We start from the raw sequence: 23,717 nt of genomic DNA, 5'->3' as shown, positions 1-23,717 counted from the left end.
GCAGTTCAGTACAAATAGTTTGGAAAAGTCAATAATTTTCCTATGCAATAGCCAGATAGAATATACTATGAAAGAAAAGATCCCATTTACAACAGAAACTAAAGGAAATGCAATACCCAGGAATACACTCAAAGAGAAATATGAAAAATCCTGATGAAGAAAACTGAAAATGCTACCGAGAGGCATAATCAATGACTTGAATAAGTGGAGTTGCATACCTTGTCCTTAGATAGGAAGTCTCATCATCCTACATCTGTCACTTCTGCCTAAATGAATCTATAAATTTGAAACAAACCCCATAAAAATACCTACAAGATGTTACTGAAACTAGAATGTTGATTCGAAAGTTTGCACGGAGAATCAGTCTATAAGAATAACCGAGAGGGACTTCCCTGGTGGCGCAATGGCTGAGAATCCGCCTGCCAATGCAGGGAACACGGGTTCGATCCCTGGTCCAGGAAGATCTCACATACCGCAGAGCAACTAAGCCTGTGTGCCACAGCTACTGAGCCTATGCTCTGGAGCCCGCGAGCCACAACTACTGAGCCCACGTGCCATAACTACTGAAGCCCGCGTGCCTAGAGCCCATGCTCCGCATCAAGAGAAGCCACCGCAATGAGAAGCCCGCGCACCGCAACAAAGAGTAGCCCCCGCTCGCCACAACTAGAGAAAGCCCACGCGCAGCAACGAAGACCCAACGCAGCCAAAAAAAGACTCCTTTTCTCTGGGAGTAAGCTTAGGCACACTGAATCCAAGAAGCTTCCCAGGGGCCTGGGTTTTATTCGGGGGGGCAGCAGTTCTCAAAGTGGGGTCACTTTGAGACCAGGACTAGCCTCAGCAAAAACCCAGGAACTCATTAGAAATGCAAATGCTCAGGCCCCATTCCAGACCTCCTGAACCCTCACCCTCTTGCGGGGTGGGCCCAGCAATCCAGGGGATTCACGAGCTAAGGTGTGAGAACCACTGCAGTCGGGCAAAGCCTTTTACAGAAGCCAAGAAAAGTACCGTCACAGCGCATCTGGCATCCAGTCCCTTGTGCCACGAAGTATTTCATCAGGCCCTGAGTCATCCACCATTTCCCCCTGGAAACAGAAGACTAAATGAATAAGGAGGAAGGCCATGTGTTTATATGAAATGTTAACAATATCCCAAGTCTATTTCATTTACTTCTAAAGCTAATGATTCTGCTAACCAGTAACTGGCGAATTGTGTGCAGCAGCAACAATCCTCTTATAGAATCAATCTTCTCTGGTTAGGAAACTAAGAAGTCGCTCCCCCTAACAATTTAGCCTGTACTGATTTAGTTCATCAGAGCGCCAGGTGGCCCAGCCTACGGCCGGCTGGGCACAAGGTCATTAACTCATCGAGGGCTGCAAATCACCCATGAGTGTGCCCACTCAGCGTGGCACCAGGTACAAGGCAATGAGCTGCTTGGCCCGAAGTGGTCGGGGAAGGAGAGCCATAAACAGGCTGGGCAGAAAGAGCTGGAGGCACCTGGAGGGGATCAAGTCACACCATCGCTCTCTGAGTGTCCGCCCACAGCTCCACTGGCAAGGCTGGTTGCTGTACCCCCCAACGTCAAGCGGTGCTCATCTGAGATGTTCATTTCCATCCAAACCCTTCTGACTAGCATGGAGCCCCAATTTCATTCCTCCCCTATTAATGCCAATGTCTGCCATTTTAATATGGCATCTATTAACCCCCCTGTTATATGTACCCTACTTCCCTGTTATGGGTTCAACTGTGTCCCCCCAAAAGATGCTCTAGCCCTAACCCCCAGTACCTGTGAACGTGACCTGATTTGGAAATGGTGTCTTTGCAGATGATCAGGTAAGATGCGATCACTAGGGTGGGCCCTAATCCAACGTGACTACGTCCTTATTAAAAGGGGAAATTTGGATAAAGGGACAGAGACACACAGAAGCCAAAGAACTACCTGGAGCTTTCAGGAACATGGCTCTGACAACACCTTGAACCCAGCCTTTTAGCCTCCAGAACTGACATGATAAATTTCTGTTGTTTAAAGCACTCAGTGTGTGGCACTTTGTTACAGCGGCCCTAGGAAACTAATACACTCTCCATGGAGACCCCAGTTCCCCACAAGGCAGGAGGGCACTGGCAGCTGCCTCTAAAAGCGGGACCTACCAGTCTCTGCACAACCTACACAGGGAGATGCTGAGACAGAGATTCAAACCACAGCTGGGGAGCCGGATCAGCTCTGCAGGTTCCCAAACCTGGCTATGCATCCGAAGCCCTCGGTGAAGTTTCTTAGAAATACAGATGTCTGGGCTTCCCTGGTGGCACAGTGGTTGAGAATCTGCCTGCTAATGCAGGGGACATGGGTTCGAGCCCTGGTCTGGGAGGATCCCACATGCCGTGGAGCAACTACGCCTGTGAGCCACAACTACTGAGCCTGCGCGTCTGGAGCCTGTGCTCCGCAACAAGAGAGGCCGCGATAGTGAGAGGCCCGCGCACTGCAATGAAGAGTGGCGCTCGCTTGCCACAACTAGAGAAAGCCCACACACGAGAAATGAAGACCCGACGCAGCCAAAAATAAAAAAAAAATAAAAATAAAAAGAAATACAGATGTCTGAGCCCTACCCCAGGCCTCGTAAATCAGAATATCAAAGGGTCGGGTATGAGAAACCCCCTGCCGAGCACTGACCCACAGACTCTTCCAGGGGCCCTCCAACCGCTGGACTCCATCACTGCTACACAGCTGTATCCTCCACCACTGGCCGCTCCGAGCGGGCCCCAGGGACCAGCAACACCAGCCTCATCTGGGAGCCTGTAAGACATTCAGAACCCCAGGCCCACCCCGGACCCACCAAATCAGAATCTTGCATGTTAGCGAGATTCCCTAGGCAAATGGTGTACACCTTCAGGTGTGAAAGACACTTGCAGATGCTCAAGGAAAGGATCAACAAATGAGAATTGAGAGACAGTACTGCCGAGTTGTCAACGGCATGGACACTGCAGCTGCACTCCTTCAGGGCACCACTCGGGGACTCAAGTCTTTGATCTGGAAAGTGGGGACGATGCAGTCAGTACCTGCCTCATGGGACGGAAGACAATGAGTTAATACACAGGCATGGCTTAGAACAGCACCTAGCACACAGTAAGCACTCAGTAAGTGCTACTTAGCCCCACAAAAAACTAAGGGATGCCTGAGTTACTGTCTTCAACTACAATGACTACAGTTTTTTATATAAGAAGGGGAAGAATAAGAGGATAGGGTATTACAGAGCTCTGCAGGGACCCAAAGTTCTCTCTCATTAAGTATTTACCAGAAGGACTTGTGTAAAGTATATTCAACTTGATTGAATGAGCATTTAGCAAACACTCTGATTCGCGCCAAATAGAACAGAATGAACAATTCAGCCCACAATCCGCTGAAGAACTCAATGAGAGGAATCTACTGCTCCCCATGGCAAACTGAGCCATATTAAAAATGCTCCCCATGCCCTGAAAAAAGAACAAGAATGGGCTATTACAGGAACATGTGGGTTGCATTAGATTTCTACGAAAAATCTCTGAAAAAGATTTTTTTTTTCCTTTGAGTGAAGACAAAGTTCTGAACCAGAATACTCTCTCCAGGTCCTTCCCCATTTCCCAAATTTATGAAATTTACAGAGAAAGGTGACATTCTAAAGTCAAGCAGAGGGACTTCCCTGGTGGCACACTGGTTAAGAATCTGCCTGCCAATGCAGTGGACACGGGTTCGAACCCTAGTCCGGGAAGATTCCACATGCCACAGAGCAACTAAGCCCATGTGCCACAACTGCTGAAGCCTGTGTGCCACAACTACTGAAGCCCGCGAGGCACAACTACTGAAGCCTACGAGCCACAACTACTGAAGCCTGTGTGCCACAACTACTGAAGCCCGCGTGCCTAGAGCCCGTGCTCCGCAACAAGAGAAACCACTGCAGTAAGAAGCCCACGTACCACAATAAAGAGTAGCCCCCCGCTCAGCAACGAAGACCCAACGCAGCCCAAAAAAAAAATGAAAAAAAAAATGAAGTCAAGCAGAAAGGGTATCTCTCATCCTCTTGCCCATCCAAAAAATGACATCTTTTAAAAATAAACAGCGGGGGTGGGGGGGAGGGCAGACTGTTTCTTCCAATGTTCTTGTCCTGGACCCTAGAGGAGCAACTAGTTTACATTACATTTGAGCCACAGCATGGATGGTTTTAAAAGTGTCCATAAACCAGAAAAGAGATACACATAAAAGATGGTAACTGGTTTCTATTTTTTTTCTTTGTCTGTTAGCTGAGTAGATCTAAAACAAATGAAAAAATTCCCAGGCTTGTGTTTTAAATAGCCAAGTGTTCATTTTGCAAGTATAGCTATCTTTCATTTTATGAAATCAAAAGTTTTTTTTTTAAAGTTAACTATAAACAGTTGATTTCTTTTAGGAGGAAGATTCTATTTTGCCACTGATTTTCACTTTTTAAAATAGAGGTGCCAAGCTTTTGCACAGCAAAGGAAACCATCTACAAAACAAAAAGACAACCTACTGAAAATATTTACAAATGGTATGACTGATAAGGGATTAATAGCCAACATATAAACAGCTCATACAACTCAACATCAAAAACAAACAAACAAACAACCCTATTTTTAAAATGGGCAGAAGAACTGAATAGACATTTTTCCAAAGAGGAAATGCAGATGGGCAACAGGCACATGAAAAGATGCTCAACATCGTTAATTATCAAGGAAATACAAATCAAAACCACAATGAGACATCACCTCACACCTGTAAGAATGGTTATCGTCAGACAGAACACAAACAGAAATGTTGGTGAGAATGTGGAGAAAAGGGAGCCCTCGTGCACTGTGGGTGGGAATGTATAAGTTGCTGCAGCCACTATGCAGAACAGTGTGGAGGTTTCTCAGAAAAACTAAAAATAGAACTACCATATGACTCAGCAATTCCACTCCTGGGTATATATCTGACACTAATCTGAAAAGATGCATGCCCCCCAATGTTCATAGCAGTATTATTTACAATTGTGAAGATATGGAAGCAACCTAAGTGTCCATCAACAGATGAATGGATAAAGATGTGGTATATATAAATATATACACAATGGAATACTACTCAGCCATAACAAAAGAATGAAATTTTGCCATGTGCAGCAACATGGATGGACTTGAAGGGCTTTATGCTAAGTGAAATAAGTCAGAGAAAGACAAATAGTGTATGATAGCACTTATATGTGGAATCTAAAAAATACAACAAACTAGTGAATATAACAAAAAAGAAACAGATTCACAGATGTAGAGAACAAACTAGTGGTTACCAGTGGGGAGAGGGAAGAGGGGAGGGGCAGTATAGGGGCCGGGGATCAATAGGTACAAACTATTATGTATAAAATAAGTTACAAGGATATATTGTACAACACGGGGAATATAGCCAATATTTTATAAGTGGAATATAACCTTTAAAAATTGTGAATCACTATATTGTACATCTGTAATTTATATAATATTGTACAGTAACTATACTTCAATTAAAAAAACAGAGGTGCCATATTTGAAAAGAAATTTCTTCCCCAGTAAATTAAATTGAAAAGCCTGGATAGGAAAAGAGTCAACAAGAAAGTCAAATAACCCTATTAAAATATGGGCAAAGGACTTGAATACACATTTCTCCAAAGATGCTACACAAATGGCCAACTTATGAAAAGATGCTCAACATCACTAATCATAACAGAAATTACAATGATATATCATCTCACACCAATTAGGATGGCTACTATCAAAGAAGGAAGGAAGGAAGGAGGGAGGGAGGGAGGGAGGGAGGGAGGGGACATCACGAAAGAAAAGGAGAGAAAGGAAGGGAAGGGAAGAGAAAACAACAGAAGAGAACAAGTTTTGTTGAGAATGTGGAGAATCTGGAACCCTTGTGCACTGTTGGTGAGATTGTAAAACGGTGCAACTGCTATGGAAAACAGTATGGAGTTTCCTCAAAAAATTAAAAACAGAACTACCATGCGATCCATCAATCCCACTTCTGGGTTTCCAAAGAATTGAAAGCAGAATCTCGGTGAGATATTTACAAACTCATGTTCATAGCAGCACTACTCACAATAGCCAAGAGGTGGAAGCAATCCAAACATTCATCAACAGATGAATGGGTAAACTAAACGTGGCATACACACACACACACACACACACACACACACACACACACACACACAGTGTGTGGGATATTATTCAACCTTAAAAAGGAAGGAAATTCGGACACATGCTACAACATGGATGAACCTTGAGGACATACTAGGTGAAATAAGCCTGTCACAGGGACTTCCCTGGTGGCACAGTGGTTAAGAATCCGCCTGCCAATGCAGGGGACATGGGTTCGAGCCCTGGTCCGGGAAGATCCCACATGCCGTGGAGCAACTAAGCCTGTGCACCACAACTACTGAGCCGGTACTCTGGAGCCCGCAAGCCACAACTACTGAGCCCACGCACCTAGAGCCCATGTTCTGCAACGTGAGAAGCCACCACAATGAGAAGCCCGTGCACCACAGTGACGAGTAGCCCCCCACCATGGGCTTCCCTGGTGGCGCAGTGGTTGAGAGTCTGCCTGCTAATGCAGGGGACACGGGTTCGAGCCCTGGTCTGGGAAGATCCCACATGCCGCGGAGCAACTAGGCCCGTGAGCCACAATTACTGAGCCTGCGCATTTGGAGCCTGTGCACTGCAACAAGAGAGGCTGCGATAGTGAGAGGCCCGCGCACCGCGATGAAGAGTGGCCCCCGCTTGCCACAACTAGAGAAAGCCCTTGCACAGAAACGAAGACCCAACACAGCCATAAATAAATAAAAATAAAAAAAAATAAAAAGAGTTCCAATTTCAACGGTCAGATACTCTTAAAAAACAAACAAACAAACAAAAAACTTTAAAATTAAAAAAAAAAAAAAGAGTAGCCCCCTCCCAGCACAACTAGAGAAAGCCCGCACACAGCAGCAAAGACCCAACGCAGACAAAAATAAATAAATAAATGAGTTTATTTTTTTTAAAGCCTGTCATAAGAGGACAAATACTATATGATTCCACTGATACGAGGTATCTACAGTAGTCAAGTTCATAGAAACAGGAAAGTAGGATGATGGTTACCAGGGAACCACTACAGGGGGGGAGGAAACGGGCGACTGGTGTTTGATGGGTATAGAGCTTCCGGTCTGCAAGATGAGCAAGTTCTGGAAGTCTGTTTCACAAGAACGTGAACATAACTGACACTACTGGACTGTACACTAAAAACAGTTAAGTGGTAAATTTTATGCTGTGTGTTCTTTACCACAATACACAAAAAGAAAAACGAAACAATACTCGCCAGCAATATGTACTGCATGTTCCCCCTGACCTTCTTTTTCGTTGTCATAGGTGTGTAGTGGTATTTCCCTGTTGTCCTAATTTGAAATTCCCTAATGACAATAGATATTAAGCATTTTTCCATATACTTATTTGCCATCTGTACACCATCTTGGACAAGTTGTCTGTTCACATCTTTTACCTATTTGTAAATTGGATTTGTTTATTTCTTTATGGTTTGGTTTTAAGGTTTATTTGTATATTTTAGATATAAGCCCTATATCAAACATTTGTTTTACCAGTATTTCCTTCCAGTCTCTTGGCTTATCTTTTCATTCGCTTAACAATGTCCTTCACAGAGTAGAAGATTTAAGTTTAATAAAGTCCGACATCAGTTGAAAAGAAAAAACACCAACAACAAAAGAAAACAGTCAGCCATCCTCCTTAAATGCTAGAGGTTGGAGTTCCACAGCACAGCCAGATCTTGGCTGCATCTTAGACTGTTTTCTTTACTCTGGTATCTCCTTTCCTCTAATTGCTTATTACTTTTATTTGCAATGAAATGATTTTCCCATGATAACAATGAATAATGAGCAGCGGTCCAAGTGTCTCTTAAATTGCTTGGAGCAACTATCATGCCTTAAAACATGATTAACAGCAAGGTTATAAATACTCCATTTATGTCAAATCATTCTGTTTACACCACCCCAAGATATGTCTTAAGGCTAGAGATTACCTTTAAACAATGCAGTCTGGTGTCTTTGTTTTTATCTTTTAATAGAATTTTAATAGAATTCTAAAAGAGCATCTTCTGTTCTAAGAAATTAGCATTGTGGTTGGGAAGTATGTTAACTTATACTGACAATCTGTCATGCACCCTTATCTCCTATAGTTTACCAAGCCAGGCTCTGAGTGAAGACAGCTTTTCTCATTCTACTCTTTCAAGATGTAGACTTTTGCATTCATGAAGAGAAAAATAAGTTCCCGCCTTGAAAATTAAACACAGTCCACTGCAGAAGAGTATCCATCAGTATTTGAGTCCTGGGATATTGTTCTTCCAAAGATGGTCTTCACGTATGGATATCACAAAACTCAATTATTTGGGGTCATTACTGTCACCTAGGATAAAATGAATGTTCTTGTAAAAGGCTCTCCAGTCATCAATTTTCTCTTTTGGCGAGAAGGCATCCTAAATTACAAAGCATAAAAATGGATAATGCTGCACATACTATCGGACTATTTGAGGATGATGCTGTAAATGGCTTACCTATCTCATTACATGAAAGGCATAACATCACAAACATTCCATCTCAGGAGCAAGCATTAGGCTGAGAACTTAATTAACAAAATAAGAATTGGTGATGTGGACTGCCCTTGTGTCCTGCCTGGTTTTCAAGTTAGAACGTTGGAATTCAAACCAGTGCAGTACCTTGATGACCACTGAGAATCAATTCTTACAACCAGTTACAGACCTGAAGACTGTCACATTTTGACAGCTTGATTCTCAGTAGTTATCAAAATTAGCAATGTAACAACAGTTGCTACGAAATGACCAGGAAGAATAAAAAAACAGGTGGGGTTCAAGTATAATGGTGTAAATATATTCAAGGTAGGCATTTCCTTTTTTTTTTTTTTTTTTTTGCGGTACGCGGGCCTCACTGCTGTGGCCTCTCCCGTTGTGGAGCACAGGCTCCAGACGCACAGGCTCAGCGACCATGGCTCACGGGCCCAGCCGCTCCACGGCATGTGGGATCTTCCCAGACTGGGGCACGAACCCATGTCCCCTGCATCGGCAGGCGGACTCTCAACCACTGCGCCACCAGGGAAGCCCGGCATTTCCTTTTAATTTTAGGATTTTATAATAATTATCTCCCTCCCCCAACATACATACACACTCACACACACACACACACACACACACACACACACACACCCCAAAATCTTACGGATTTTTTAATAGCCTATATAAAAAAATTTAAGAGTACTTTATATGACTGTCCAAGGCTAGGGACCATTACTAAAAAATGTGGAAGATGTTTTGGTAACCATTACATGAAAACACAAACTCCACTGATCCACTGTCAAATACAATTTTCTTCCTTCATTTTGATGTCATTTATTTTTATTATTTACAATTTTATCTATAGTTTCTAAGACTCCTCCTTAAGGAGCTATTTCAGAGACGAACAGACAATAACAAGATCAAAATCCATGAACCTCCCACCTACAGTTAATAAAGCTTAGCTTTTTACTCTAGTTGATTCAGATTTTTTAAAATAAAATGTTGCAGAAAGAATTGAAGTTCCTCTCTCCTCCTACCACTTAGAGATATTAAATATCTGGAAAAGCTCATGGGTACCCTTCTTAGCCGGGTTTTTACACTTTTCATAGACAAGCTTATATAATTTTTTTTTTTTTTTTTTTTTTTGCGGTATGCGGGCCTCTCACTGTTGCGGCCTCTCCCGTTGCAGAGCACAGGCTCCAGACGCGCAGGCTCAGCGGCCACGGCTCACGGGCCCAGCCGCTCCGTGGCATGTGGGATCTTCCCAGACCAGAGCACGAACCCGTGTCCCCTGCATCAGCAGGAGGACTCTCAACCACTGTGCCACCAGGGAAGCCCTATAATTTTTTTTTAATAAATTTATTTTATTTATTTTTGGCTGCGTTGGGTCTTCGTTGCAGTGCGCAGGCTTCTCTTGTTGCAGAGCACAGGCTCTACGCACACAGGCTTCAGTAGTTGTGGCGCACGGGCTCAGTAGCTGTGGCTCACGGGCTCTAGAGTGCAGGCTCAGTAGTTGTGACGCATGGGCTTAGTTGCTCCACGGCATGTGGGATCTTCCCGGACCAGGGATCGAACCCATGTCCCCTGCGTTGGCAGGCGGATTCTTAGCCGCTGCGCCACCAGGGAAGTCCCTATAATTTTATATATAAAATATTTGTATATAAAATAGGTAATGTTACTTGACACAATTTCAAAATTTAAATAGTATTTTACTACGTGCAGCATTCTGCAACTTACCTCTGGTTTCTGCTAAACATCGGACATTTATCCATGCTGATTTATAGATCTAGCTCATGTGTTTTAACTGCTGTTTAGCACACCATTTTATGAATTTATCACAATTTAATTATCCACTCATCTGATGACTGGTATTTTATTTCCAGTTGTTCACCATTACAAGAAGCGCTGCAATGGAACATTCCTACGCCTGGCTCCTTGTGTACATGTGCAAGAATGTTTAGAGAGCACATCCCTGAAATTGGAATTGCTTGGTCACAGGATACATGCATCTTCGGTTTTACTGGATATTTCCAAATTACTCACCCAGATGGCTGAATTAATTTGCACTCCCACCAACCATGCACGCAGGTTCCCGTTTGTCCAAATCTTGTTAAATAGTATTATCAATTTTTTTTCATTTTTTGTCAAATGTAATGGGTGAGAATTTAAACTGTATTTCCCCAATTACTAGTGATGTTGAACATCTTTTCACGTATCTGTTGGGCCTTTAGGGTTTCCTCCTCTGAAATTCCTAATCAAATAATTTGTTCATTTTTTATTGAGTATGGTTTCTCCTATTCTCATTGATCTGTGGGACCTATTAGGTCCCCCAGGGGGGACCTTTTTTTTTTTTTGTGGTACGCGGGCCTCTCACTGTTGTGGCCTCTCCCATTGCAGAGCACAGGCTCCGGACGCGCAGGCTCAGCGGCCATGGCTCACGGGCCCAGCTGCTCCGCGGCATGTGGGATCTTCCCAGACCGGGGCACGAACCCACGCCCCCTGCATCAGCAGGCGGACTCTCAACCACTGCGCCACCAGGGAAGCCCCAGGGGGACGTATTTTAAAATGCGGATGCCTCGGCTGCCTCCCAGGAGTTTAGAAGTCATTGAGTCTGGGGTGGACCCATGCACCTGCATTTTTGAAGCCTCCCAGGGGATTCTGGTGCACTCTGAAGTTTGCAACCCATAGAAGCAGGTCAGTTCCCCCCTTTCGTCTTGAGACTGTACCTTCATCACCTGCAGGAAGCCCTTCTTTCCCTCTTTACTGAGTCCTTTGCAATAAATCGTTAAGACTCTGGCTGCCAAGGGAAAGAGAAAGGTACTTGCATTGCAGTGAACCATCCAAAAACCATCACTTGAATCAAAGCAAGTTATAAGTTGCCTTCAATTGCTGGTCACCAACCTCGGCTGAACATCAGAGCCTCTGTGGGGATGTTTTCATTTAGATACCTAGGCTCCACCTGGGACACAATGACTCAGAGCCTCCAGAGGGAGGCCCAGGCATCAGTAATTTTTTTTTTTTTTTTTTTTTTTTTTTTTTTTTTGCAGTACGCGGGCCTCTCACTGTTGTGGCCTCTCCCGTTGCAGAGCACAGGCTCCGACGCACAGGCTCAGTGGCCATGGCTCACGGGCCCAGCCACTCCACGGCATGTGGGATCTTCCCGGACCGGGGAATGAACCCGTGTCCCCTGCATCAGCAGGCAGACTCCCAACCACTGCGCCACCAAGGAAGCCCCAGTATTTTTCTAAAGCACCAAAGGCAACTTCCCAGCTCCTTCCCACCCCGTCCCCACCCTCATTCCTTCTAACACACTTCCTGGTCGAATTGCTAGGAAAATGTTGACTCTAAACAGCAGTGTAAGTCTTTAGCGTCTTAGGCAAACATAATTAAGAAAGCAAATAAAGCGTGAACAAGAATATGACAGATTCAAATCAGATTAAGTTTTTCTATTTAACTATCTGTGCCTCGTGTCTATAGTGCCTCAAAAGTGGTCACTTGCCAAGGAGCATGGATCTGCCTCCAGAAAATAACTCATGGCTGTAAAGCGCTTTCCACTTTGAGGCTCTAAGGAGTTTTCATAACAACGATCTCCTTTGATCTTCCCAACATCTCCATTCATTCGTTCATCAGATACCTCCTGAAGACCTACGATGCCCAGGTATTGTAGGGGTCACAGGGGAGACCAGAGCAGACCTGTCGCTGCCTTCAGGCCACAAGTGATCAGGTCCACTGGTGATGACAGCACAGGGAACAGACAGGGCAAGATGGGGGAGGTGCCAAGTGGAACCAAGACCTGGGGTTGCCAGGGAAGATTTCTGCTGCAGGAACACACAAAGTGCACCCTGCAGGGTAACGAGGAGAGAATCTGCAAACGCTGGAGGGGCAGTGTTCTGAGCTGGGCACCATGCCAGCATGGTGGTAATGGTCTGCTGGCTTTTGCATTACATTCAGAACTCCCCCGTCTCGCTCAGGTCGAGGCCAGGTAAGTCCTCCTATTGCTAACCCGTGCATCTGGAAAAGGGGGGCTCTGAACGGGATTGGCTGGGATTCTGGAGACACGCGTGCTTCTGAGACACAGGGCTGAAAATCCCTTCCCCTCCTCCCAGTCCTAAGGCACAGGACAAAAGGAACTGCAGGCGTGGAGCTGCACAGAGCATCTTCAGAGGGCGTCTCCATTTACTACTGTCGTTGATATGCCTTCTGTCATTTATCCCTGGGGCTTGTTATGGGGATATCGAGCTAAAGCTAAACAACGCTTCAGCTCTTCCAGGGGCTTTAATCCAACTCCTTCCTCTCAAAGAACTGGCCAAACCAACATCTACATCCCCAAACTTCGCCCCCTCTTTTCTTCTTTGATATCAGAACTCTAACTCCTCTGGGGTTATGATTCCCCAGCCTTGAGGTGAGCCGTCTACACTATCACCAGCACCACCACAATCTGAGAGAAGACGGACAGGACAGGCATGGCCAGGACCTGCTCTATTGGGCACTGATGCACCAGCCACCTAGCAAGGGGTACACCTGTGAGCGGACAGACATGCCCCGCCCCTCCTTGGGAGGAAGGAATTATGATGAAACGCACACCCAATTCCTTTAGCCAGCCAGCCTCGTAAATCATCTTTGCCTCCGTCATCTTTGCCAACCAGCCAGTGGTAAAATAAGTTTACATGGTGGTCTCTAGATATTTCTCATAATCTTGCCGCCTGGCTCAACAGAGGGCAAGAGAATACAAGTATTCAGTCACCACTTTACGGTCTAAACTATGAAAAGGTGTTCTAAGCATGGAGAAGGAAGTCCAAGTCTTAGAAGGTTCCAACCATGCCTATTTGCGTTCCAGAATCCCCACTACTTTATTAAAATACCAAGGATCATTCAGTGCTTGGCGAGTTCCCTTCAGCAAGCCAGCCTGTACTGAAATGGCCGCTTCATGTGCACTGTGTGTGCATGTGCGTGCACATGTGCATGTGTGTGTGCAAGTGTATGTCTTCATGCCAGACCCAGTGAAGGTACCTGGGGAATACACAGCACCCACAGAGGTAGGTTTCCAAGCTCTGACTGGGCCCTCTCAGATGCCTTGTGCCACTGGCTGCAAAGCCACAGATATTTTTTCTGTGGCCTCAACTAGCCAGGACTGGGTACGCAGCTAACACGCCCAGGCATACACAAAGGTAGAACAGCAGCCCCCCGCCCCCGCCCGCCTTAGAAATCAAAGGGAGCAAGTGGAGAGGAAGGGAGTCTGTGATATGCGTTCCCAGCAGGTAAATCGCAGAGCAAGGCATCCACAGGATGGTTAACCCACTGCTGTCCCTGAGAATCAGCGAGCACACCACACTAGGAGACTGCCTCAACCCCCTTTTGAGCCCCTCTGCATGCCAACGGGACCAAAACCGACACCCGAGCATCTTCCTAAAAGTCACAGGAGGCTGCAGGATGCATCGAAAGGCAAAAGAAGCAACCTCGGCCATGGCTTCCACATGCACCTTGGAAATGGGTGCTTGGGATCCAGGGGGACCTGAATGCCAGCTCTCTACAAATACCACATTGTGAAGGGCCTGCGGCATCAGTGGGCCAAGAGCCCCACAGTGTGATGTAATAAACTAGCTTTCACAAAAGATTCACAACGCTCCTTTGTCAGTGACTCATCTGAATGACAAGGTTTTGGCAACGCTCCCCAGCCCAGGACTCACCAGCCACGGCTTCCAATGCCAGCAAGCTCGCAGGTTTGCTCCATTAGAAACTGAAGTATTCATTAGCGTCGTGTATTCATTAGCGAGCTTTGCCCACTCAGCGTGCCTGATCAAGTGCCAGCTTGCTCTTGCTCTTGCTCGGAACACCCAGTGCCTGAACTGAGGGCCTCCATATATCCACAGGGTGAGCTATCTCTCAATCTTAGTACCGTAAATATCAAAAGAAATGGAGAGGATGCTGTTATGTGCTGAATTGCTCCCCCCAACCCCACAAATTCAAATGCTGAAGCCCTAACCCCCAGAACCTCAGAATGTCGCTGGATTTGGAGGTGGGGTCTCCAAAGAGGCGATGAAGTTAAAAGGAGGCCCTTAGGCTGGGCCCTAATCCAATCTGACTGCTGCCCTTATCAGGAGTGGGAATCTGGACACACAGAGTGACACCATGGATGCCCACAGAGAGGAAAGACCACGTGAGGACACGGTTAGAAGGAGGCACCTGACAACACCTTGATCTTGGACTTCTAGCTTCCAGAACTATGAGGAAATACAGTTCTGTTGTTTCAGCCACCCAGTCTGTGGTGGTTTGTTATGGCAGACCTAGAAAATGAGGACAGATGGGTACACAGTTAAGCAAAAGGGCTGTCTGCAAAACCTCATCCCTCTTCCACCTGGTTTCCCAGACAACGGGGCTGCCCGATCCACCCCCGCGCCCAGCCTCCTCTGATGACACGGTCACGTCCCCACGCTGGAGGAACCCGGTGATTCAGCTGGACGGAGGCTCTCTCCAGGCCAGCTGAAATGTCAACCATCCATCAATCCCATGATGCACCTTAGAGCATCAAATAGAAGTGCAGATCTCAAACCACAGCAAAGCAAAAGAAAGGAGATGCTAAAACTGAGGCAGGGAGCCGGTTTTCACTGTGAAGCTAGCTGGGCTTCTCTGATAATATCAGAATTATGCTATGGACTCTACAGGTGGATGCCACTGCGATTTCTCCTTCTGTAGCAATTCTTGCCATTCCCCCACCCCCAACCTCCTCTGTTAGGTATTCGTTCGTAAAGTAGTAGAATCAGAATCACAACGCTAAAGATGGAAAGGATCTATGAAGAGGAGGAAAACATGCATCACCCCTGAGGGGGAAAATAATCACCTGTCACTTCCAAACAGTTGTCATACCTGGTCCCTCACAGCGACTCAAGTGGCCAGAAATTGACACCAGCAATAGTTAGGTGCTTATTAAAGGTATGCGCACATCCTGCTCGTTTAAGTTTTTAGTGGAGGCATCTTCTTTGCCATCACAGCGAAAACTAAGAGAAACTGAACAGGATTGGGACACAGATATGTGAAGGAGGGCACTGAGGAGAAGGTCCACCCCTATCGCTTGCTGACTTTCCTGCCCCGGAGCACGTTTGGGCGGGGCCGTCAGCTGTGATGCCCCGCCCGAGGATCTCAGGCAGAGTCAGACACCACTACCTTCCCTCCCCCTGCAGTCCTTGGGCAGTCTCTGCCGATGTCAGATCCCAAGAGAGGGAGGGGAGGGGGCGGGGAACACACATCTCCCAGAGAGAAGGTTGCCAAGATGTAAAGCAAAGCTGGAAAAGCAAGTGTCAACAACACAGCCAAGATGTTACCACTTGTTTTTCAGGAGACACACAACAAAATGACATTTCCCAGAGGGACATATATACATAAGCAAAAGCACAGAGCAAGATGGAAGGATGCAGTATATGTACTAAAATGACTGTAGATAAAAATCGTTTCAAATTTTAAAAGTAACACACAAGAGAACGCACAGACGGTTCCAACTGTGTGAAATGTACGCATGCACGTACATAAGCAAAGAGAAGGGAAGCCTAAATAAATGAGTCAGGATTCATGTAGCTATAGAGTTGATTTAAAGCATACTTGAACAATACAAGCATAGGGGACAGTGTTTATATTTCGATATTTATAGGACACAACATAATTCGTTTTCTTAAAGAAAAAAAAAGAGAAAAGAGAAAAATCTAGAAGGATACCCACTAAACTGATGACAATGGTTGACTGGTTTGGGAAGAGTACGGGAACAGGGGAGCCTCTTACCCCGGTCAGGTTGCTTTAACAAATTACCATCAACTGGGTGGCTTATAAACAGCAGAAATTTATTTCTGGCAATTCTGAAGCCTGAGAAGTCCAAGATCAAAGTGCCAGCAGATTCAGTGTCTGGAGAGAGCCCACGTCCTGGTTCACAAACAGTGCGTACGTGTCCCAATGTGGCAGAATGGGAAGGCTCCTTTATCGGGGCACTAATCCCATTCGTGAGGGCTCCCACCCTCATGACCTGGTCACCTTCAAAAGGCCCCACCTCCAAATACCATTGCATTGGAATTTTGGGAGGACACAGTCTATAGCAAGAAAGGAGTGTCACGTTAAATTTTGTTTAATTTTTATAATGAGATTTTTGTGCTGTGTTGATGTAATACTAACATGACTAAAAAGACACAAGGCCATAGTGACACACATCCACCCTCCTCCTCCTCTCCCCTCTACCCACCAGTAGAAAATCACAGTTTTAAACTAAAGGTGAAGTCTTCCCACCCACTGCCATCCTTAACTTTATATAGAAGCAAACTGCAAAGGTCATAAAAATGTCAGTATCTCCAAACAGCTGTTCAAGGTCCATTCCCCTTCTCCCTAGAACCATCCAAGGGGAGTGCTGGGCTCAGGCTGGCCCGAGCCGCATTCGCCATCAGCGTCCTCCTGTCAGGCCTCTTCCTGGCGGACTGCACCTTCCTCGCCTACCCCGCCTCTCTCGCCCTCTCATTAAGATATCATTTGGCAAAGCCTCTGTAAAACCCTGTCAGCTCATTTCCCATTAACAGTTACCATGTGAGCCTTTTCTACTCTATCCCCAGATAAATACATGAAAATAAATACCCTTTCAGGGAGCGATTTGATGCATCCGAAGTTAACACAGCTACAGTGGGCTCAACCTGACAGGCTGTTATGAGTAAAACCCTTTTCATGAGCAATATGGTGCTCCCGCTCCAAAAGGGGCACAAATACATCAGAAGGGCTGAATGAACGGAAATGGAGTTGGAAAACAGGGTCGGTTGTTAACCATTTCCTTCCCACCCACCCAGAGTCTCGCCACCCTGAACGTGTAAGTATAACCAGGATGGACATCTCTGACGTGGGCAGGCGGTAGCACCTGTGCTTGGAGGGTCACGAGTCAATGTCAGAATCGCTCAAACCACACGTCTGTGCTGAGCGGACTCCTGCACTGGCTCACTTCTGCAGGTAAAATAAGGCAGAGACTGAGTCACTTCCTCTCACCCCGTCAAGCTCCACGCACAGTCCTCCCAGAGGACAGGAAGGAGGCCGTGGGGTTTTCTGCAGGCAGGTCCCCCTTTCCCCTGGGGCCTGTTCTGCAGGATGAGCCCCTCCATCCCCAGCGCAGCCAAAGCCTTTTGCTCTCACGACTTCATCCTCTTCCTGGGCCACGTGCTGCGCGGTGGGGCTCTGTCATAAGGCGGAATGAACAGGAAACTGAAAAGATCTCAGTCTGAACTGACCCACAGAACTCCTGGTTCCGAAACTCCAATCGCAGCAAGCATTCTGAAAGCAAATTCTAGCCCCCGCTTTCTCCCCGACAGAGGACTGTATTCCCCTTGGCTGCTCAGTCAACCACACGGACTCAAGATCAAAACCCATTAACTTCACCCACCGCTCCCCAGCCAGGCCTAATTTTCTTTGCAGTCTATCCAAGACTTTCCCCTGGGACCTTCTCTATATTCAAAGCATATAGTAGAACAAACAGGAAGCAAAAGGTTAAAAAAAAAAAAGTACTGCTGCACAGAACAAATTGGCCGAATGACTATTTACACTGCCCAGAGAAAGCTGCTACATTCAGGCAGCTGGTCAAATACACCTGGCCCCTACTCCCTGGCCCCAGCATCAGGGAAGGGTGACCCTTCACGACTGCAAAGAGCCCTCTGCAAGATACTGCCTTAGAAGCCCAGGTGGGCCTAGGTGGGAAGAGCCTAATGAGACCAGCAGGGGCTGTGCACAGCAGCTGAGCCAGCCCCCCTGTCTGCTGCTCAGGAGTTAAGGCCCCTGGCTGCCAGATTTTCCTGCCAGGGCAAGTAGAATACACTCCAGCAGCAAGTTTACAGATAACCAGGGCGGACTTGAGAACAGAATATGGCAATCCACACTGAGGACCTCTCAAAGCTATTAGCAAGCAGATGTTCCTTGACAACAAGGCAGCAAAGGGCCCAGGGGGCAGAAACCGACACGGCCGTTCATGCTTTCAATGAACAAGAATGACACACCTCCGAGACAACATCACAGCTGTCCAACCAACCATCACATCCAGCTGTTTGGGCCAGAGGCTGGCCGTCCTGGGACATGAGTAATCAGTTTCTCACGAGTGTCTGGGCCACGTTCCAATGGAGAAGAAGGCAGGTGGGCCGGGGGAAGGCTGTGAGCCTACCTCCTGGGGTACATGCCCAGACGACTCCAGTGAGCCCGACCTGACCCTGCCCACAGAGACCCAGCAGAGAAACTCAGCTCCTCCACACGGTGCCCCCCTGTGCCTCCTCCCACCCTGGGTGAACAGAGGATTCAGGCACCAGCTCAGGTCTGTCAGGGGCCTTCTGCCCACCTCGGAGACTTGCTGGGACACTGCGTCTGCGAAGGTGACTTATGCCCGCGCTGGGTCCTATTGACGTCCACCCTTCAGCCGACCCGGTTTTAGCCGATGGCGCTGGGTCAGGATCTCGCGGCCTGGCCTCGGCTCTCTCTGCTCCGTGACCACAGCCAGACTTCAGGCTGTGGTTTACTTTGTGCTTCTCTGTAAGCAAGTACATGCTCATCCCCCAAACCCAACCCACCAGCACTATTTAGGCAAAAAAAAAAAAAAAAAAAAAAAGCTAAATCGCTGGCACACCCCAATTCTGGTGCCTTTTTCAATTTTTTTAGTTTTCACTTGGCAGCCCCTAAAGGGAGTTACTCTCAGGTCGTAAGAAGGAAAAGCGGGGAGAAGGGACACATAACCGGTTCATGGCAGAAGTGAGCGCAGCCCAAGGCCCTGTTGCCCGGTCTCCCCACCTCACCCTCTTATGAATAAGCCCTGTGCATGCGATGCTTTGTCGACAGTCTTATGCTGTAGATGGGTGTGTTGTCATCGCCCCGGTAACATCATAAGCTCTCTAAGAGTCAGGACCACCGTCATGGGCACTCCCTTCCCCCAGTGTCTAGGTCCACTCGTATAGACAGCGCTGCACCACACGACGTCAGCTGTACTCTATATTTATAATGAGATCTGATATTTAAAATCTGAACGTATCAAAATGCAGTAACTAAGGAGATGATGAGTCAGACGACCTAGAGCTTATTTTCTTTTAGGCATTAAGTCACAATTCCGTTCCTCCAGGTAAAAGCCCTCAATGGCTTGAAATATCTATTTCGATATCACTGGCTACTTAACATAGACACGAGTTGGCATGTCAAGTTTGAACAGAAGTAAATCTATGGCACAGAGCTAGACACATCCTGACACAAGAGCCCAAAGCGGGGTGGTACTCACCCAGTGAGGCATGAGGAGGTCAGCCAGGTAGACAAACGCAGCTCCGAGGGTGAAGCCGACAGCCACAGGGAAAAAGGCCAAGGCACCGAAGCCACCAGAGGACGTAGCCATCTCCACCGCTGGGGCCAGGAGCGACCAATAGGAAGCAGCCAGCATGACCTGTAAAACCAGGATAAGAAGCAAACCATTAAACCATCCCCTGAAGGCCTTCCAAGTAGGGACTTCCCTCGCTCTCTATGGCCCAGACTGAACCCCACAGTGTCACCTGGGTTAGGCCTTTAATCCTGGGTGGTAAGTACTATCCCAAAGCACAAAGCCACCCTGAGAATTCTAATGATGTGAAGAACTCAGTTTGGGGTAGGATGGAGTTGACCTTGGGAAGAGGGAGTCTAGTTTGCTGTCATCTAGCCTCTAATTCAGTGGTTCTCAACCATTGCCAGAGACATTTCTGGTTGTCACAAGTAGGGCTGGAGGTGAGGGGGAGGTTACTAGTAGCATCTAGTGAGCAGAGGCCAGAGAAGCTGGTAAATGTCTCACAATGCACATCACAGCCACTGACAGCAAAGAATTATCTGGTCCCAAAGGTGAGCGGCACTGTTGAGAAATTCTGTGCTAATTGAATACCACCAGGACCAGACTGCTCACTACTTCCTGAGCTCCACTACCTTGGACATGAGACAGCTCTAATTACTACAAAGTTCTTCCTTAGGTAGAGCTGAGATCTGTCTCCCTTCGGTTTTTACCTCTTCGCACCACATCTGCTCTCCAGAGCACTAAAGGAAGGTGTCTGTCCCCTGTGATATGTGACAGCCCTTGACATATCTGAAGACAACCAGTGAGACTATGTCAACTCGGTCTCATCAATTTTCTCATCTCTAAAAAGGAAGAAGGGAACTTATATTTACTGATCACCTACTATTTCCAGGGACCAAAGCCTCACATCTGATATCTTATTTTATCCATCCCAACAGCTTTGGGAGGAAGATGTTGTTTTCTATTGCTATTTGTAGATAAAGAAATTGAATCTCAAAGTAATAGGATCATTTGCTCAAGGTCACAGAGCCAGGAAGTGGCAGATCCAGGGAACTGAGCAAAGTGGGACCATCATCACCTCAATGAGGGGGAAAAACAAAAGGGAAAAGGGAGAATGGAAGCTGGACTCAAATCTCGGGGAGGTCAATTTGATCAAAGGTTCTCCAGCATTTAGTGAATGAAACACTCATCCACAGTTGTTTACTCTTACAGACACCATGGCATCTTGGCTAGAGCACACCCACTACCCATTGCAACCGTATGACGGTCAGCACTAACATATAAAATACTGAATGGGTTTCTAAAATTAACTATGCCTTGCCTTTAAAAAAAAATCTGCATCATCCGTCTCCAAAATAACATTCAGGGTGATGGAACCAGGTATTGCGAATGCAACAATAAAGAACAAATCCGTGCAAAAAGAAAATGATTTCTCTTCTTTGATGCATCATCTACACACAGTCACCGGTTTGGCACTGGACTCTCGCAGCAAAAGTCTGAGCACCACCCGTAGAAAATTGCACCTGCCTCAGAGATTCCCAGAAACAATGAAAACGGCTCATCAGTTCAGTTCTATGGGACCACCAAAAGAAGCTTGTGGCAGCCTTCTCTATGCCAGGGGCTGATCCATCCCTTCACTGGACTTTGTCTCATTTGCTTTAGAATTCAACAACCCTCCGTAACTGCCATTCACAGTAAGCTCCCACCAAGGATGACCAGCACAAAGGCACAGGCATGTCCAGCAACCTCTATCCCTGCATGTTTCAGGGCCTCCCATTTAGACCATATCACCAGTAAGGCCACTCACCTCATCTTCCAGTCCCTCCCTACACCCCATCCTTGTCACTGTCACTTGGGGTACTTCCCCAGCCTCGGATCCCCATCGCCTTCTCAACACCAAGTCCAACCTCTTCTGTCAAAGCTCCTTTCCATCCCTGTGCATCACTGGGTACCAATCTTTTTTCTGTCCCCTGCACGGAAGCAATATACAATATTCTCATGGACAAGTGATGCAAGGTGAGGCAGAAGGGATGTGCCTCTCAAGGGAGGGTTTGCCAGAATCTGGGATGCTTGAAATGGAAAGGCATCCCAGACGATTCAGGTGGGTCCCCTCTTTGAGAATCAATGATCCTTTATCCTTCCAGTCAAATCCAGAACCCAAATGGATTTCCTTCATTTCTTTTCCTCGCCAGCCTCCCTGTCTCCCACATAAACTGGAACATGACCAAGGATCAATCTTGAAATGAGACTGGGTTGCCTGGGCACTTCCCTGGCAGTCCAGTGGTTACGACTCCACGCTTTCACTGCCGAGGGCACAGGTTCGATCCCTGGTCACAGAACTAAGATCCTACAAGCTGCATGGCACAGCCAAAAAAGAAAAAGAGAGAAGAGATTGGGTTGCCTGTCTGAAATGATGATAGGGCCCCCCAAAAAGTTTATTTAAAGGAAATATGTGGGGACTTCCCTGGTGGCACGGTGGTTGAGAATCGCCTGCCAATGCAGGGGACACGGGTTCGAGCCCTGGTCCGGGAAGATCCCACATGCAGCAGAGCAACTAAGCCCGTGCACCACAACTACTGAGACTGCGCTCTAGGGCCCATGTGCCACAACTACTGGAGCTTGCACACCTAGAGCCCGTGCTCCACAACAAGAGAAGCCACCGTAATTAGAAACCCGTGCACCGCAACAAAGAGCAGCCTCCACTCGCCGCAACTAGAGAAAGCCCTCACACAGCAATGAAGACCCAACGCAGCCAAAAATAAATAAATAAAATCAATTTATTATAATTAATTAATTAATTAAAGGGCATATGTGGCAGACAAAATAATGACTTCTTCCCCAAAGAGGACCACATCATAATCCCTAAAACCTGTGGATATGTCACCTTACATGGAAAGAGGGACTCTGCAGCTGTGGCTAAGGATTCTGAGATGAGATGATCCTGGATCTGGGTGGGGCCAGTGTCATCACAAGAAAGGGACATGGGTCAGCGTCAGAGAGAAGATGTGATGATAAAAGCAGAGGTCGTAGTCAGAAAGGAGAAGCTAGAAGACGCTTTGCCGCCGGCTTGAAGATAGAGGAAAGGTTATGAACCAGGGAAGGGTGGTGAGTTCTAGAAGCCGGAGAAGGCAAAGAAACAGAGTCTTCCCAAGAGCCTCCAGCAGGGACACAGCCCTGTTGCCAGCTTGATTTTATCCCAGTTAAAACCATCTTGGACTTCTAACCCCCAGTACTGTCAGAGGATACATTTGAGTCGTTTTAAGCCACTATACCTGTGGTACTTTGTTACAGCAGCAACAGAAAACTAACACAGCATACAAAGGCATACGTTACTTTTTTTTTTTTTTTTAGAGCAGTTTTAGGTTCACAGCAAAATTGAGCAGGAAATACAGAGGATACCCATAGACCCCCTGTACCACATATGCACAGCCTCTCCACTACTGACATACTACACCAGTGGTACATTTGTTACAATCAACGAACTTACACTGACACCTCATTATCATCCAAAGCCCACAGTTTGCATTAGAGATCACTCTTAGTGTTGTACATTCTATGAGTTTGTACAAATACATAATGACATGTATCTACTATTCTTATATCACAACTAGTAGTTACACTGCCCTTAAAATCCTGTGTTCCACCTTTTCATCTCTTTCTGCTCCCCTGCAACCCCTGGCAACCACTAATCTTTTTACTGTCTCCATAGTTTTGCCTTTTCCAAAATGCCTTATAGTTGAAATTGTACAGTATTGCAGCCTTTTCAGACTGGCTTCTTTTACTTAGTCATATACATTTAAGATTCTTCCAAGTCTTTTCATG

The 23,717-nt window shown here is 46.6% G+C and overlaps 1 protein-coding gene across 6 annotated transcripts in view; it reads right to left on the bottom strand.

The window, feature by feature from the left end:
• The window catches only part of SLC39A11 (solute carrier family 39 member 11), a 376,354-nt gene that overhangs the window by 226,795 nt on the left and 125,842 nt on the right, over positions 1 to 23,717 (bottom strand). For all 6 annotated transcript variants that reach the window (XM_060081466.1, XM_060081467.1, XM_060081461.1 and 3 more), the window contains one exon: positions 19,863 to 20,021. In XM_060081466.1, the coding sequence (XP_059937449.1) occupies positions 19,863 to 20,018 (156 nt within the window). In that variant the 5' untranslated portion in view covers positions 20,019 to 20,021. The remainder of the gene's footprint in view (positions 1 to 19,862; positions 20,022 to 23,717) is intronic.

The sequence above is a fragment of the Mesoplodon densirostris genome, chromosome 18 (assembly GCF_025265405.1).
Source record: "Mesoplodon densirostris isolate mMesDen1 chromosome 18, mMesDen1 primary haplotype, whole genome shotgun sequence".
Taxonomy (NCBI): domain Eukaryota; kingdom Metazoa; phylum Chordata; class Mammalia; order Artiodactyla; family Ziphiidae; genus Mesoplodon; species Mesoplodon densirostris.
Note: the sequence above shows the minus strand (reverse complement) of the source record. Positions and strands in the feature narration are given on the sequence as shown.